The sequence below is a fragment of the Ambystoma mexicanum genome, chromosome 3p (assembly GCF_040938575.1).
Source record: "Ambystoma mexicanum isolate Mex_15411 chromosome 3p, UKY_AmexF1_1, whole genome shotgun sequence".
Taxonomy (NCBI): domain Eukaryota; kingdom Metazoa; phylum Chordata; class Amphibia; order Caudata; family Ambystomatidae; genus Ambystoma; species Ambystoma mexicanum.
This window is the reverse complement of record NC_090925.1, coordinates 169,043,448-169,062,472: the sequence shown is the minus strand read 5'-3', so window position 1 is coordinate 169,062,472 and position 19,025 is coordinate 169,043,448. Positions and strand designations below refer to the sequence as shown.

The 19,025-nt window shown below is 42.5% G+C and overlaps 1 protein-coding gene across 1 annotated transcript in view; it reads right to left on the bottom strand.

Annotated features, from left to right (window-relative positions):
- Positions 1 to 19,025, bottom strand: part of LOC138579844 (alpha-2-macroglobulin-like protein 1) — a 530,696-nt gene that overhangs the window by 312,168 nt on the left and 199,503 nt on the right. Inside the window, exon 15 of the mRNA XM_069650076.1 lies at positions 2,826 to 2,978. Coding sequence (XP_069506177.1) covers positions 2,826 to 2,978 — 153 coding nt within the window. The remainder of the gene's footprint in view (positions 1 to 2,825; positions 2,979 to 19,025) is intronic.

Sequence of the window (19,025 nt, the reverse complement as noted above, 5' to 3'; positions counted from 1 at the left end):
TGTATAAAATTACGAAAAGGACATCAAATTTCTTTTTTGGGCCCCTCCCCCCCTAAAGCTCCCTTCCGCCACCTATTATTACTATTCACGAACCCCACAACCCCTTATCTGCCCTCTCTCACCCCCCAAATAAAGTCAATGACCTTTTTCGTAATTTGGTACACGTTGAAAATGCAGTCGTCGAAATGACAGGTGATGAAACAACGTTATACCGGAGGAACTGCAGCGGTATAGACTTTTGCGGAGGCTTGCTTTCATTCATGCCATAAAACCAAAGAAGGACTGCCTGTTGGGGAGACACAAACAACCAGGACACGAGACTGTGAAGCCAGGGAAGCACAAAGGGGATGCAGAGAATGCCAGGATGGAGCCAAGAGCAGTCTGCTACATGAGTCAAGTGGACAATGAGACTCCTTTGCTCAACGGCTTCCAGACGGTAATGGGATGCTGGCAGACAGTGATGTAGCAGCGTCAATACCTTTGCTCCAAGGGCCGGGTAGGAGATCCGGAAGGTGGATGCACCGAGACACAAAGATGCCCATGTAGCACACAGAGTAGTAGAGAGATCCCAGGATGAATCGTCCAAGCATCCCGGAATAGGAAAGGTAACGAGAGAGGTACAGGGATCGGTAGGGCCTGGAAGGTACTGGAGGCAAAAGCCTGGTACCGAGATAACAAGAGATAACAAGCAGGATAATACCCCTCTTGTCAGTACTTGGCAGGGAAGCCAGGGTTGCGGACCCTCATAACACTCAGAGTTGGGTGTTGTAAGTATGAAATCTCATTTGCCCCGGTTGTTAGAGATTCTTTTAAAATGACCAGGAGAAAGAAGTCATTCTCCTGGTAACTCGGACCGGGAGGGAGGTCCAACAGGCTTGGGGTAGGGAGTTATTCCCCTAGGTCTTTTTGAGACTGAGACCAAATGCCAGGAGGAGGGGGGATTCTCTTGGCCCACAGAGAAAGAGATTATTGTTTGGAACTTTGTGTTGAGATTGAAATCGAACACCAGGGGAAGGGAGTCATTCTCCTTGCCCATGAAGCAAATATTGGGCAGAACATTGTGACCTGTGGAAGAAAGTCATCCCTCCAGGCCTATTATTTGGAACTTTGTGACCTGAGAAAGGGAGTCATTCCCTGCAGCTGTTCGAAACTGAACAGCAGGAGAAGGGAGGCATTCTCGTGGTCCACCAAAGAAACATTGTGTGGAACTTTGACCATAATCCAGGAGAAGGCAGGCATTCTCCTGGGAACAGACCAGAACTGCTTTACTCCTTAGTTTATAGTGCAACGGCCAGAAGTAGGGTTTCCTCGACACAGGGCAGTGGATACCTTTACTTTACCAGACCTCCTGACCGTCACCTTAGATCTTTAGTTGAGGCAGGGAAACCCCTCTCAGGATTAGGGAAAAATAAATTCTCTCTTGCTTTATTACTTAATAGGATATCGCCCCAAATATGCCACCTTTCTGCCAGAGTCCTTCCTCTGCACCCTTACACTTCGCCCAGCCTCTTACTTTCTCTGATCAGATTGTTTCTCCTGCCCTCACCTGTTGATTTTCAGCTTCCAAATATCTGTAAAATGTGTCCCTTTTCACTTTTTCTCTCACTAAACTAATCTCATAATTCCATTGGTATTCTCTAACCTTGACAACTGTTTTCCCTCTTCCTGGGTCTTCTTGCTTATGCTGTTATATCTATAAGTCTGCCATTTGTATTTTGTATCTTTTTCCTCTTCTTTTGTGTGTTTTATGGTGCTTAGGCAAACTCACTTTATGAATAAAAATGCATTCATTGATACAATAAATGAAGACGAGTGACATCAGGGGACTGGGAGGTTATCTGTGTGGGGCTGGAGCACAAGTGTCACTCGATCATAGTATTGTACACTCTTGTGCCCAGCATCACTTAGTAGTAGTGCTGTGAGCTACGTGGACCAATCATGATTCAGTAGTAGTGCTGTGAGCTACTGGAACAATGCATGTCCCGTAGTAGTGCTGTTAGCTTCTGGGACATGGCATTTCTCTCTAGTAGTGCTGCGAGCTGCTGGAGTGAGGCACGAGTCACTAGTGGTGATGTGAGCTTCAGGGAGCAGGTATGACTCAGTACTGTGAACTGTTTGGACCAGGTATGACTCAGTAGTAGTGCTGTGAACTGTACGGATCAGGCATAGCAAAGTAGTAGTACTGTGAAGTTCTTGGGCCAGGCATGGCTTGGATGTAGGAGGCGCTGGGACCGAGCATTACTCAGTACTGTGAACTGCTTGGACCAGGCATGACTGAGTAGTAGTGCTGTGAAGTTCTTGGGCCAGGAATGGCTTGGATGTAGGAGGCGCTGGGACCAGGCATGGCTCAGTAGTAGTGCTGTGAACTGTAGGGACCAGGCATAGCTAAGTACTAGTACTGTGAAGTTCTTGGGCCAGGCATGGCTTGGATGTAGGAGGCGCTGGGACCAGGCATGACTCGGTAGTAGTGCTGTGAACTGTAGGGACCAGGCATAGCTAAGTAGTAGTACTGTGAGGTTCTTGGGCTAGGCATGGCTTGGATGTAGGAGGCGCTGGGACCAGGCATGCCTTGGTAGTAACGCAGTGAGCTACTGTGACCAAACATGACCCAGTAGTAGTGCTTTGAGATGTGATGTGGCCGTGCTCTGAGATTCGGCATCTGGAGGGACACTTTCTAATGATGTATGTGGCTTGCAGGGCAGAGCACAGTGGTAGGATTGTGCTTCCTAATTAAGGTGGCAGAGAGAGAAAGCACCAACAGAGGAGGGAAGGTAGATGTAAACACATCGCCACCCAAAACCAACCATTAGAACGCACTCACGCACCCTTTCTGCACTTATGCCGTCTTCCATATATGTGAGGAGCTTGATCATCCTATCCACACCCCGAACTGAGCAGAGTGATCCAGGGTCTGCCTGCACACGCACACTGACGTCAGAGCCCGGCCGCACCTTGTCTGCTGAGAATCCTACATGGACCTGAGAAAAGAACAAAATATTTGAGAAATGTCAACACTGGAAGGCTCCGATAGGGAGCTGACAAGTCCTTAAAGAAGAGTGAGGCAGGAAGGCATATCATTCAAAGGCAGAGAGTAAGACAGAGGCATAAGAAGATGGGTGACAAGAGAACAACAGAGCAAGGGTAAGGGAAGTCTAAACCTACTCATCCATCACCACCATATCCTCAATAGCTCAAAGAGCCCACTCTAGCCCCCATAAGCTCCCACATTCCTGCCACTCACAGATATCACCTGCGTCGCCAACTAAACGTGGGACGCAGCAAATGTCAAAGAACCTATCTTCGCCTCACTCAGCGCAAGACACACACAACGCTCAGCGGGTACACTGCCCCCCTCACTCAAACAAACTGTAATAAAGCCGATCGCATCTCTACCCGCTAACCAAAACACGGTCAAGGCTCCAGACACCCATCTAGCCACTAACCAAAACACGGGCAAGGCTCCAGACACCCATCTAGCCACTAACCAAAACACGGTCAAGGCTCCAGACACCCACCAATAACAGGACAACCTGATTAGGGGGGTCTGCTGATTTTCTGGGTGCTTTGAGCTAGCTAACACAACTAAGGGTGTTCACAGAGAGCAGTGAACCTTGTCATACAATTTACAAGGGCAACATGAAAAGTGATGGCACTAGTTTATTCCGATGTCATATAGAAACAAAACAGTTTATTACTTAGCTTACAGTAAAATTAACTACAAGACACTTTTGTACAAAAGCAAGACAGAAACCACAAGTCATGCCAGAAGGTTGTGGAACTCATGCACATCAGGGTGTGAAGCATTGGCGAGTCTGGAAGCAGCGGCAGAGAGGTCCTTCTGAAAAAGCAGGCCTTGCTGAGACGTGAAACCTCTTGATAGAGTGCACCACTCCTACAAGAGGCTTGCGGTTCACCAGATGTCCTCACGCTGCTAACAATGCATCCAACGGTACAGGAAACATGAACATACACTCAACCCTCTCAAAACACATCCAAGCACCAACAATAATAACCTTATCTCATTCAGCACAACAATGCATCCAAAGGTACAGGAAATATGAACATACACTGAACCCCTATCAAAACACACCGACACACCAACAGAAATAACATTATCCCATTGAGCACAACAATGCATCCAACAGTACCGGAAACATGAACATACACTCAACCCCCCTCAAAACGCATCCAACCACCAACAAAAATAACCGTATCTCATTCAGCAGAACAATTCATCCAATAGTACAGGAAACGTGAACATACACCCAACCCCCCTCAAAACACATCCAACAAAAATACCCTTATTTCACTCAGCACAACAATGCATCCAATGGTACAGGAAACATGAACATACACTCAACCCCCCCCAGAGCACATCCAAACACCAACAAAAATAACCTTATCTCATTCACCACAACAATGCCTCTAACAGTACAGGAACAGTACAGGAAACATGAACGTACACTCAACCCCCCTCAAAACACCTCGATCCCCCAACAAAAATCACCTTATCTCCTTCAGCACAACAATGCCTCCAACAGTACATCAACCCCCCCCAAAACACATCCACACACCAACAAAAATAACCTTATGTCATTCATCACAACAATGCATCCAACAGTACAAGAAACATGAACATACACTGAACCCATCGCAAAACACATCCAATCACCAACAAAAAAAAATGAATCTCATTCGGCATAACAATGCATCCAACGGTACAGGAAATATGAACATCCATCCACTAAACCCCTTGCAAAACACATAAGCACACCAACAAAAATAACCTTACCTCATTCAGCACAACGATGCATCAAACGGTACAGGAAACATAAACATACACGCAACGCCCCTCAAAACACATCCAAACACCAACAAAAATAACCGTATCTCATTCAACACAACAAGTCATGCAAAGGCACAAAAAACATGAACACACACTCAACCCCCCTCAAAATACATCTAAACACCAACAAAAATAACCTTATCTCATTCAGTACAACAATGCATTCAATGGTATAGGAAACATGTACATACACTCAAACACCTTCAAAACACATCCAAACAACAACATAAATAACCTGATCTCATTCGGCACAATAATGCCTCCAACGGTACAGGAAACATGAACATACACTCAACCCACCTCGAAAACACATCCAACCACCAACAAAAATACCCTTATCTCATTCGCACAACAATGCCTCCAACGGTACAGGAAACATGAACATACACTCAACCCACCTCGAAAACACATCCAACCACCAACAAAAATACCCTTATCTCCTTCGCACAACAATGCCTCCAACGGTACAGGAAACATGAACATACACTCAACCTCCCTCAAAACACATCCAACAACCAACAAAAATACCCTTATTTCACTCAGCACAACAATGCATCTAATGGTAAAGGAAACATGAACATACACTCAACCCCCCTCAGAGCAGATCCAAACACCAACAAAAATAACCTGATCTCATTCAGCACAACAATGTCTCCAACGGTACAGGAAACATGAACGTACACTCAACCCCCCTCAAAACACCTCGATCCCCCAACAAAAATCACCTTATCTCCTTCAGCACAACAATGCCTCCAACAGTACATCAACCCCCCCAAAACACATCCACACACCAACAAAAATAACCTTATCTCATTCAGCACAACAATGCATCCAACAGTACAGGAAACATGAACATACACTCAACACCCCTCAAAACACACCCAAACACCAACAAAAATAACCTTATCTCATTCAGCACAACAATGCATCCAACGGTACCAGAAACATGAACATACTCTGAACGCGTCGCAAAACACATCCAACCAAAAACAAAAAAAAAACTAATCTCATTCGGCATAACAATGCATTCAACGGTACAGGAAATATGAACATCCATCCACTCAACCCCTTGCAAAACACATAAGCACACCAACAAAAATAACCTTACCTCATTAGGCACAACAATGCATCAAACGGTACAGGAAACATGAACATATACTCAACCCACCTCGAAAACACATCCAACCACCAACAAAAATAGACTTATCTCATTCAGCAAAACAATGCCTCCAACGGTACAGGAAACATGAACATACACTCAAACCGCCTCAAAGCACATCCAAACACCAAAACAAATAACCTTATCTCATTCAGCACAACAATGCCTCCAACGGTACAGGAAACATGAACATATACTCAACCCCCCTCAAAACACATCCAACCACCAACAAAAATACCTGCATATCATTCAGCACAACAATGTGCATCCAACGGTACAGGAATCATGAACATTCACTCAACTCCCCTCAAAACACATCCAAGCACCAACAAAAATACCCTCATATCATTCAGCACAACAATGCATACAAAGGTACAGGAAACATGAACATACACTCAACCCTCCTCAAAACACATCCAACCACCAACACAAATACCATTATCTCATTCAGCAGAACAATGCCTCAAACGGTACAGGAAACATGACCATACACCCAATCCCTTCAAAACACATCCAACCACCAAAAAAAATAACCTAATCTCATTCAGAACAACAATGCCTCCAACGGTACAGGAAACATGAACATACACTCAACCCCCCTCAAAACACATCCAACCACCAACAAAAATACCCTCATATCATTCAGCACGACAATGCATCCAACGGTACAGGAAACATGAACATACACTCAACCTCCCTCAAAACACATCCAACCACCAACAAAAAAAAAAACGAATCTCATTCGGCATAACAATGCATTCAACGGTACAGGAAATATGAACATCCATCCACTCAACCCCTTGCAAAACACATAAGCACACCAACAAAAATAACCTTACCTCATTCAGCACAACAATGCATCAAACGGTACAGGAAACATGAACATACATGCAACGCCCCTCAAAACACATCCAAACACCAACAAAAATAACCGTATCTCATTCAGCATAACAAGTCATCCAAAGGCACAAAAAACATGAACATACACTCAACCCCCCTCAAAATACATCTAAACACCAACAAAAATACCCTCCTATCATTCAGCACAACAATGCACCCAATGGTACAGTAAACATGAACATACACTCAACCCTGCTCAAAACACATCCAACCACCAACACAAATACCCTTATCCCATTCAGCACAACAATGCCTCAAATGGTACAGGAAACATGAACATACACCCAATCCCTTCAAAACACATCCAACCACCAAAAAAAATAACCTTATCTCATTCAGAACAACAATGCCTCCAACGGTACAGGAAACATGAACATACACTCAACCCCTCTCAAAACACATCCAACCACCAACAAAAATACCCTCATATCATTTAGCACGACAATGCATCCAACGGTACAGGAACCATGAACATACACTCAACCCCCCTCAAAACACATCCAAGGCCAACAAAAATACCCTTATTTCACTCAGCACAACAATGCATCCAATGGTACAGGAAACATGAACGTACACTCAACCCCCCTCAAAACACCTCGATCCCCCAACAAAAATCACCTTATCTCCTTCAGCACAACAATGCCTCCAACAGTACATCAACCCCCCCAAAACACATCCACACACCAACAAAAATAACCTTATCTCATTCAGCACAACAATGCATCCAACATTACAGGAAACATGAACATACACTCAACACCCCTCAAAACACATCCAAACACCAACAAAAATAACCTTATCTCATTCAGCACAACAATGCATCCAACGGTACAAGAAACATGAACATACTCTGAACGCGTCGCAAAACACATCCAACCACCAACAAAAAAAAAAACTAATCTCATTCGGCATAACAATGCATTCAACGGTACAGGAAATATGAACATCCATCCACTCAACCCCTTGCAAAACACATAAGCACACCAACAAAAATAACCTTACCTCATTCAGCACAACAATGCATCAAACGGTACAGGAAACATGAACATACACTCAACCCACCTCCAAAACACATCCAACCACCAACAAAAATACCCTTGTCTCATTCAGCAAAACAATGCCTCCAACGGTACAGGAAATATGAACATACACTCAAACCGCCTCAAAGCACATCCAAACACCAAAACAAATAACCTTATCTCATTCAGCACAACAATGCATCCAACGGTACAAGAAACATGAACATACACTGAACCCATCGCAAAACACATCCAACCACCAACAAAAAAAACAAATCTCATTCGGCATAACAATGCATCCAACGGTACACGAAATATGAACATCCATCCACTCAACCCCTTGCAAAACACATAAGCACACCAACAAAAATAACCTTACTTCATTCAGCACAACAATGCATCAAACGGTACAGGAAACATGAACATACACGCAACGTCCCTCAAAACACATCCAAACACCAACAAATATAACCGTATCTCATTCAGCACAACCAGTCATCCAAAGGCACAAAAAACATGAATATACACTCAACCCCCCTCAAAATACATATAAACACCGACAAAAATAACCTTATCTCATTCAGCACAACAACGCATCCAACGGTATACGAAACATGAACATACACTCAAACACCCTCAAAACACATCCAAACAACAACAGAAATAACCTGATCACATTCAGCACAACAATGCCTCCAACGGTACAGGAAACATGAACATACATTCAACCCACCTCGAAAAGACATCCAACCACCAACAAAAATACCCTTATCTCATTCGGCACAACAATGCCTCCAACGGTACAGGAAACATGAACATATACTCAACCCCCCTCAAAACACATCCAACCACCAACAAAAATACCCTCATATCATTCAGCACAACAATGCATCCAACCGTACAGGAATCATGAACATACACTTCACTCCCCTCAAAACACATCCAAGCACCAACAAAAATACCCTCATATCATTCAGCACAACAATGCATACAAAGGTACAGGAAACATGAACATACACTCAGCCTCCCTCAAAACACATCCAAACACCAATAAAAACACCCTCCTATCATTCAGCACAACAATGCACCCAATGGCACAGTAAACATGAACATACACACAACCCTTCTCAAAACACATCCAACCACCAACACAAATACCATTATCTCATTCAGCAGAACAATGCCTCAAACGGTACAGGAAACATGACCATACACCCAATCCCTTCAAAACACATCCAACCACCAAAAAAAATAACCTAATCTCATTCAGAACAACAATGCCTCCAACGGTACAGGAAACATGAACATACACTCAACCCCCCTCAAAACACATCCAACCACCAACAAAAATACCCTCATATCATTCAGCACGACAATGCATCCAACGGTACAGGAAACATGAACATACACTCAACCTCCCTCAAAACACATCCAACTACCAACAAAAAAAAAAACGAATCTCATTCGGCATAACAATGCATTCAACGGTACAGGAAATATGAACATCCATCCACTCAACCCCTTGCAAAACACATAAGCACACCAACAAAAATAACCTTACCTCATTCAGCACAACAATGCATCAAACGGTACAGGAAACATGAACATACATGCAACGCCCCTCAAAACACATCCAAACACCAACAAAAATAACCGTATCTCATTCAGCATAACAAGTCATCCAAAGGCACAAAAAACATGAACATACACTCAACCCCCCTCAAAATACATCTAAACACCAACAAAAATACCCTCCTATCATTCAGCACAACAATGCACCCAATGGTACAGTAAACATGAACATACACTCAACCCTGCTCAAAACACATCCAACCACCAACACAAATACCCTTATCCCATTCAGCACAACAATGCCTCAAATGGTACAGGAAACATGAACATACACCCAATCCCTTCAAAACACATCCAACCACCAAAAAAAATAACCTTATCTCATTCAGAACAACAATGCCTCCAACGGTACAGGAAACATGAACATACACTCAACCCCTCTCAAAACACATCCAGCCACCAACAAAAATACCCTCATATCATTTAGCACGACAATGCATCCAATGGTACAGTAAACATGAACATACACTCAACCCTGCTCAAAACACATCCAACCACCAACACAAATACCCTTATCCCATTCAGCACAACAATGCCTCAAATGGTACAGGAAACATGAACATACACCCAATCCCTTCAAAACACATCCAACCACCAAAAAAAATAACCTTATCTCATTCAGAACAACAATGCCTCCAACGGTACAGGAAACATGAACATACACTCAACCCCTCTCAAAACACATCCAACCACCAACAAAAATACCCTCATATCATTTAGCACGACAATGCATCCAACGGTACAGGAACCATGAACATACACTCAACCCCCCTCAAAACACATCCAAGGCCAACAAAAATACCCTTATTTCACTCAGCACAACAATGCATCCAATGGTACAGGAAACATGAACGTACACTCAACCCCCCTCAAAACACCTCGATCCCCCAACAAAAATCACCTTATCTCCTTCAGCACAACAATGCCTCCAACAGTACATCAACCCCCCCAAAACACATCCACACACCAACAAAAATAACCTTATCTCATTCAGCACAACAATGCATCCAACATTACAGGAAACATGAACATACACTCAACACCCCTCAAAACACATCCAAACACCAACAAAAATAACCTTATCTCATTCAGCACAACAATGCATCCAACGGTACAAGAAACATGAACATACTCTGAACGCGTCGCAAAACACATCCAACCACCAACAAAAAAAAAAACTAATCTCATTCGGCATAACAATGCATTCAACGGTACAGGAAATATGAACATCCATCCACTCAACCCCTTGCAAAACACATAAGCACACCAACAAAAATAACCTTACCTCATTCAGCACAACAATGCATCAAACGGTACAGGAAACATGAACATACACTCAACCCACCTCCAAAACACATCCAACCACCAACAAAAATACCCTTGTCTCATTCAGCAAAACAATGCCTCCAACGGTACAGGAAATATGAACATACACTCAAACCGCCTCAAAGCACATCCAAACACCAAAACAAATAACCTTATCTCATTCAGCACAACAATGCATCCAACGGTACAAGAAACATGAACATACACTGAACCCATCGCAAAACACATCCAACCACCAACAAAAAAAACAAATCTCATTCGGCATAACAATGCATCCAACGGTACACGAAATATGAACATCCATCCACTCAACCCCTTGCAAAACACATAAGCACACCAACAAAAATAACCTTACTTCATTCAGCACAACAATGCATCAAACGGTACAGGAAACATGAACATACACGCAACGTCCCTCAAAACACATCCAAACACCAACAAATATAACCGTATCTCATTCAGCACAACCAGTCATCCAAAGGCACAAAAAACATGAATATACACTCAACCCCCCTCAAAATACATATAAACACCGACAAAAATAACCTTATCTCATTCAGCACAACAACGCATCCAACGGTATACGAAACATGAACATACACTCAAACACCCTCAAAACACATCCAAACAACAACAGAAATAACCTGATCACATTCAGCACAACAATGCCTCCAACGGTACAGGAAACATGAACATACATTCAACCCACCTCGAAAAGACATCCAACCACCAACAAAAATACCCTTATCTCATTCGGCACAACAATGCCTCCAACGGTACAGGAAACATGAACATATACTCAACCCCCCTCAAAACACATCCAACCACCAACAAAAATACCCTCATATCATTCAGCACAACAATGCATCCAACCGTACAGGAATCATGAACATACACTTCACTCCCCTCAAAACACATCCAAGCACCAACAAAAATACCCTCATATCATTCAGCACAACAATGCATACAAAGGTACAGGAAACATGAACATACACTCAGCCTCCCTCAAAACACATCCAAACACCAATAAAAACACCCTCCTATCATTCAGCACAACAATGCACCCAATGGCACAGTAAACATGAACATACACACAACCCTTCTCAAAACACATCCAACCACCAACACAAATACCATTATCTCATTCAGCAGAACAATGCCTCAAACGGTACAGGAAACATGACCATACACCCAATCCCTTCAAAACACATCCAACCACCAAAAAAAATAACCTAATCTCATTCAGAACAACAATGCCTCCAACGGTACAGGAAACATGAACATACACTCAACCCCCCTCAAAACACATCCAACCACCAACAAAAATACCCTCATATCATTCAGCACGACAATGCATCCAACGGTACAGGAAACATGAACATACACTCAACCTCCCTCAAAACACATCCAACTACCAACAAAAAAAAAAACCAATCTCATTCGGCATAACAATGCATTCAACGGTACAGGAAATATGAACATCCATCCACTCAACCCCTTGCAAAACACATAAGCACACCAACAAAAATAACCTTACCTCATTCAGCACAACAATGCATCAAACGGTACAGGAAACATGAACATACATGCAACGCCCCTCAAAACACATCCAAACACCAACAAAAATAACCGTATCTCATTCAGCATAACAAGTCATCCAAAGGCACAAAAAACATGAACATACACTCAACCCCCCTCAAAATACATCTAAACACCAACAAAAATACCCTCCTATCATTCAGCACAACAATGCACCCAATGGTACAGTAAACATGAACATACACTCAACCCTGCTCAAAACACATCCAACCACCAACACAAATACCCTTATCCCATTCAGCACAACAATGCCTCAAATGGTACAGGAAACATGAACATACACCCAATCCCTTCAAAACACATCCAACCACCAAAAAAAATAACCTTATCTCATTCAGAACAACAATGCCTCCAACGGTACAGGAAACATGAACATACACTCAACCCCTCTCAAAACACATCCAGCCACCAACAAAAATACCCTCATATCATTTAGCACGACAATGCATCCAACGGTACAGGAACCATGAACATACACTCAACCCCCCTCAAAACACATCCAAGGCCAACAAAAATACCCTTATTTCACTCAGCACAACAATGCATCCAATGGTACAGGAAACATGAACATACACTCAACCCCCCTCAGAGAACATCCAAACACCAACAAAAATAACCTTATCTCATTCAGCACAACAATGCCTCCAACGGTACAGGAAACATGAACGTACACTCAACCCCCTCAAAAAACCTCAACCCCCCAACAAAAATCACCTTATCTCCTTCAGCACAACAATGCCTCCAACAGTACATCAACCCCCCCAAAACACATCCACACACCAACAAAAATAACCTTATCTCATTCAGCACAACAATGCATCCAACAGTACAGGAAACATGAACATACACTCAACACCCCTCAAAACACATCCAAACACCAACAAAAATATCATTATCTCATTCAGCACAACAATGCATCCAACGGTACAAGAAACATGAACATACACTGAACCCATCGCAAAACACATCCAACCACCAACAAAAATACCCTCATATCATTCAGCACAATAATACATCCAACGGTACAGGAACCATGAACATACACTCAAACCCCCTCAAAACACATCCAACAACCAACAAAAATACCCTTATTTCACTCAGCACAACAATGCATCCAATGGTACAGGAAACATGAACATACACTCAACCCCCTCAAAAAACCTCGATCCCCAAACAAAAATCACCTTATCTCCTTCAGCACAACAATACCTCCAACAGTACATCAACCCCCCCAAAACACATCCACACACCAACAAAAATAACCTTATCTCATTCAGCACAACAATTCATCCAACAGTACAGGAAACATGAACATACACTGAACCCATCGCAAAACACATCCAACCACCAACAAAAAAAAACGTATCTCATTCGGCTTAACAATGCATCCAGCGGTACAGGAAATATAAACATCCATCCACTCAACTCCTTGCAAAACACATAAGCACACCAACAAAAATAACCTTACCTCATTCAGCACAACAATGCATCAAACAGTACGGGAAACATGAACATGCATGCAACCCCCTCAAAACACATCCAACCACCAACAAAAAAAAAAACTAATCTCATTCGGCATAACAATGCATTCAACGGTACAGGAAATACGAACATCCATCCACTCAACCCCTTGCAAAACACATAAGCACACCAACAAAAATAACCTTACCTCATGCAGCACAACAATGCATCAAACGGTACAGGAAACATGAACATACACTCAACCCACCTCCAAAACACATCCAACCACCAACAAAAATACCCTTATCTTATCTCATTCAGCAAAACAATGCCTCCAACGGTACAGGAAATATGAACATACACTCAAACCGCCTCAAAGCACATCCAAACACCAAAACAAATAACCTTATCTCATTCAGCACAACAATGCCTCCAACGGTACAGGAATCATGAACATACACTCAACTCCCCTCAAAACACATCCAAGCACCAACAAAAATACCCTCATATCATTCAGCACAACAATGCATAGAAAGGTACAGGAAACATAAACATACACTCACCCTCCCTCAAAACACATCCAACCAACAACAAAAATACCCTTATCTCATTCAGCACGACAATGCCTCCAACAGTACAGGAAACATGAACATACAGTAAACCCCCCTCAAAACACATCCAACCACCAACAGAAATACCCTCATATCATTCAGCACGACAATGCATCCAACGGTACAGGAATCATGAACATACACTCAACTCTCCTCAAAACACATCCAAACACCAACAAAAATACCCTCCTATCATTCAGCACAACAATGAACCCAATGGTACAGTAAACATGAACACACACTCAACCCTCCTCAAAACACATCCAACCACCAACACAAATACCCTTATCTCATTCAGCACAACAATGCCTCAAACGGTACAGGAAACATGAACATACACCGAAAACCTTCAAAACAGATCCAACCACGAAAACGAATAACCTTATCTCATTCAGAACAACAATGCCTCCAACGTTACAGGAAACATGAACATACACTCAAACCCCCTCAAAACACATCCAACCACCAACAAAAATACCCTCATATCCTTCAGCACGACAATGCATCCAACGGTACAGGAAACATGAACATACACTCAACCCCCCTCAAAACACATCCAACAACCAACAAAAATACCCTTATTTCACTCAGCACAACAATGCATCTAATGGTACAGGAAACATGAACATACACTCAACCCCCCTCAGAGCACATCCAAACACCAACAAAAATAACCTTATCTCATTCAGCACAACAATGCATCCAACGGTACAAGAAACATGAACATACACTGAACCCATCGCAAAACACATCCAACCACCAACAAAAAAAACGAATCTCATTCGGAATAACAATGCATCCAACGGTACACGAAATATGAACATCCATCCACTCAACCCCTTGCAAAACACATAAGCACACCAACAAAAATAACCTTACTTCATTCAGCACAACAATGCATCAAACGGTACAGGAAACATGAACATACACGCAACGTCCCTCAAAACACATCCAAACACCAACAAATATAACCGTATCTCATTCAGCACAACCAGTCATCCAAAGGCACAAAAAACATGAATATACACTCAACCCCCCTCAAAATACATATAAACACCGACAAAAATAACCTTATCTCATTCAGCACAACAATGCATCCAACGGTATAGGAAACATGAACATACACTCAAACACCCTCAAAACACATCCAAACAACAACAGAAATAACCTGATCTCATTCAGCACAACAATGCCTCCAACGGTAAAGGAAACATGAACATACACTCAACCCACCTCGAAAAGACATCCAACCACCAACAAAAATACCCTTATCTCATTCGGCACAACAATGCCTCCAACGGTACAGGAAACATGAACATATACTCAACCCCCCTCAAAACACATCCAACCACCAACAAAAATACCTGCATATCATTCAGCACAGCAATGCATCCAACCGTACAGGAATCATGAACATACACTGAACTCCCCTCAAAACACATCCAAGCACCAACAAAAATACCCTCATATCATTCAGCACAACAATGCATACAAAGGTACAGGAAACATGAACATACACTCAGCCTCCCTCAAAACACATCCAACCAACAACAAAAATACCGTTATCTCATTCAGCACGACAATGCCTCCAACGGTACAGGAAACATGAACATACACTAAACCCCCCTCAAAACACATCCAACCACCAACAAAAATACCCTCATATCATTCAGCACGGCAATGCATCCAACGGTACAGGAATCATGAACATACACTCAACTCCCCTCAAAACACATCTAACCACCAACAAAAATACCCTCATATCATTCAGCATGGCAATGCATCCAACGATACAGGAATCATGAACATACACTCAACTCCCCTCAAAACACATCCAAACACCAATAAAAATACCCTCCTATCATTCAGCACAACAATGCACCCAATGGTACAGTAAACATGAACATACACTCAACCCTTCTCAAAACACATCCAACCACCAACACAAATACCCTTATCTCATTCAGCAGAACAATGCCTCAAACGGTACAGGAAACATGACCATGCACCCAATCCCTTCAAAACACATCCAACCACCAAAAAAAATAACCTAATCTCATTCAGAACAACAATGCCTCCAACGGTGCAGGAAACATGAACATACACTCAACCCCCCTCAAAACACATCCAACCACCAACAAAAATACCCTCATATCATTCAGCACGACAATGCATCCAACGGTACAGGAAACATGAACATACACTCAACCTCCCTCAAAACACATCCAACAACCAACAAAAATATCCTTATTTCACTCAGCACAACAATGCATCCAATGGTAAAGGAAACATGAACATACACTCAACCCCCCTCAGAGCAGATCCAAACACCAACAAAAATAACCTTATCTCATTCAGCACAACAATGTCTCCAACGGTACAGGAAACATGAACGTACACTCAACCCCCCTCAAAACAACTCGATCCCCCAACAAAAATCACCTTATCTCCTTCAGCACAACAATGCCTCCAACAGTACATCAACCCCCCCAAAACACATCCACACACCAACAAAAATAACCTTATCTCATTCAGCACAACAATGCATCCAACAGTACAGGAAACATGAACATACACTCAACACCCCTCAAACACATCCAAACACCAACAAAAATAACCTTATCTCATTCAGCACAACAATGCATCCAACGGTACAAGAAAAATGAACATACTCTGAACGCGTCGCAAAACACATCCAACCACCAACAAAAAAAAAACGAATCTCATTCGGCATAACAATGCATTCAACGGTACAGGAAATATGAACATCCATCCACTCAACCCCTTGCAAAACACATAAGCACACCAACAAAAATAACCTTACCTCATTCAGCACAACAATGCATCAAACGGTACAGGAAACATGAACATACATGCAACGCCCCTCAAAACACATCCAAACACCAACAAAAATAACTGTATCTCATTCAGCACAACAAGTCATCCAAAGGCACAAAAAACATGAACATACACTCAACCCCCCTCAAAATACATCTAAACACCAACAAAAATACCCTCCTATCATTCAGCACAACAATGCACCCAATGGTACAGTAAACATGAACATACACTCAACCCTGCTCAAAACACATCCAACCACCAACACAAATACCATTATCTCATTCAGCACAACAATGCCTCAAATGGTACAGGAAACATGAACATACACCCAATCCCTTCAAAACACATCCAACCACCAAAAAAAATAACCTTATCTCATTCAGAACAACAATGCCTCCAACGGTACAGGAAACATGAACATACACTCAACCCCCCTCAAAACACATCCAACCACCAACAAAAATACCCTCATATCATTCAGCACGACAATGCATCCAACGGTACAGGAACCATGAACATACACTCAACCCCTCTCAAAACACATCCAACCACCAACAAAAATACCCTCATATCATTCAGAACAACAATGCATCCAACGGTACAGGAACCATGAACATACACTCAACCCCGCTCAAAACACATCCAAGGCCAACAAAAATACCCTTATTTCACTCAGCACACCAATGCATCCAATGGTACAGGAAACATGAACATACACTCAACCCCCCTCAGAGCACATCCAAACACCAACAAAAATAACCTTATCTCATTCAGCACAACAATGCCTCCAACGGTACAGGAAACATGAACGTATACTCAACCCCCTCAAAAAACCTCGACCCCCCAACAAAAATCACCTTATCTCCTTCAGCACAACAATGCCTCCAAAAGTACATCAACCCCCCCAAAACACATCCACACACCAACAAAAATAACCTTATCTCATTCAGCACAACAATGCATCCAACAGTACAGGAAACATGAACATACGCTCAACACTCCTCAAAACACATCCAAACACCAACAAAAATATCCTTATCTCATTCAGCACAACAATGCATCCAACAGTACAAGAAACATGAACATACACTGAACCCATCGCAAAACACATCCAACCACCAACAAAAATACCCTCATATCATTCAGCACGACAATGCATCCAATGGTACAGGAACCATGAACATACACTCAAACCCCCTCAAAACAGATCCAACAACCAACAAAAATACCCTTATTTCACTCAGCACAACAATGCATCCAATGGTACAGGAAACATGAACATACACTCAACCCCCTCAAAAAACCCAGATCCCCAAACAAAAATCACCTTATCTCCTTCAGCACAACAATGCCTCCAACAGTACATCAACCCCCCCAAAACACATCCACACACCAACAAAAATAACCTTATCTCATTCAGCACAACAATTCATCCAACAGTACAGGAAACATGAACATACACTGAACCCATCGCAAAACACATCCAACCACCAACAAAAAAAAACGTATCTCATTCGGCATAACAATGCATCCAACGGTACAGGAAATATAAACATCCATCCACTCAACCCCTTGCAAAACACATAAGCACACCAACAAAAATAACCTTACCTCATTCAGCACAACAATGC